At 41.1% G+C, this 467-nt stretch overlaps 1 protein-coding gene across 1 annotated transcript in view; it reads right to left on the reverse strand.

The window, feature by feature from the left end:
• The window catches only part of LOC124893645 (filament-like plant protein 4), a 654-nt gene extending 193 nt beyond the window's left edge, over positions 1-461 (reverse strand). The window contains exons 1-2 of the mRNA XM_047404554.1: positions 280-461; positions 5-191 (exon numbers count right to left, since the gene is read on the reverse strand). Of these exons, the coding sequence (XP_047260510.1) occupies positions 5-191; positions 280-340 (248 nt within the window). The 5' untranslated portion in view covers positions 341-461. The remainder of the gene's footprint in view (positions 1-4; positions 192-279) is intronic.
• Between the last annotated feature and the right edge of the window lie 6 nt (positions 462-467).

Here is a 467-nt window from a genome sequence, read left to right on the forward strand (position 1 = left end):
ATGCAGCTTCTGTTCATATTCTTCTTTCAAATTTCGTATCTGCCGCATGCACTCCTTCAGTGCACCATCCAGATGTAATTTCAGTGCACCATCCAGATGTGATGCCCTGTCTTCAGCAGTAATCTTCAAAAAAGTAACGGATTCCAGGTGATTTTTCAGTTTCGCGGCTTCTGACTCAGCCTTCTCCCAACCTGTACAGAGAGATGTAAATAAAAGAATTTAGTACCAAGTTGCAAAACACTTGTTGCAAGAAAAACACACGTCAATAAGGAACATCACCTGAGACGGCTTCTTCAGAAACTTCAGCGTATTGTTTTACCAGGTTTTCCTTATTAGTCATTTCTGACTGTGCAGGAGCCAACTTTTCATTCAAATCCTTGACTTCATCCTCTAAGCCACTCACTTGTTCCTCAAGAGACTTAACTTGATCCTCCAGTCCAGTCAAATGTGAATAAGATTCAACGGAA

This window comes from Capsicum annuum, unplaced genomic scaffold (genome assembly GCF_002878395.1).
Source record: "Capsicum annuum cultivar UCD-10X-F1 unplaced genomic scaffold, UCD10Xv1.1 ctg62705, whole genome shotgun sequence".
Classification (NCBI taxonomy): domain Eukaryota; kingdom Viridiplantae; phylum Streptophyta; class Magnoliopsida; order Solanales; family Solanaceae; genus Capsicum; species Capsicum annuum.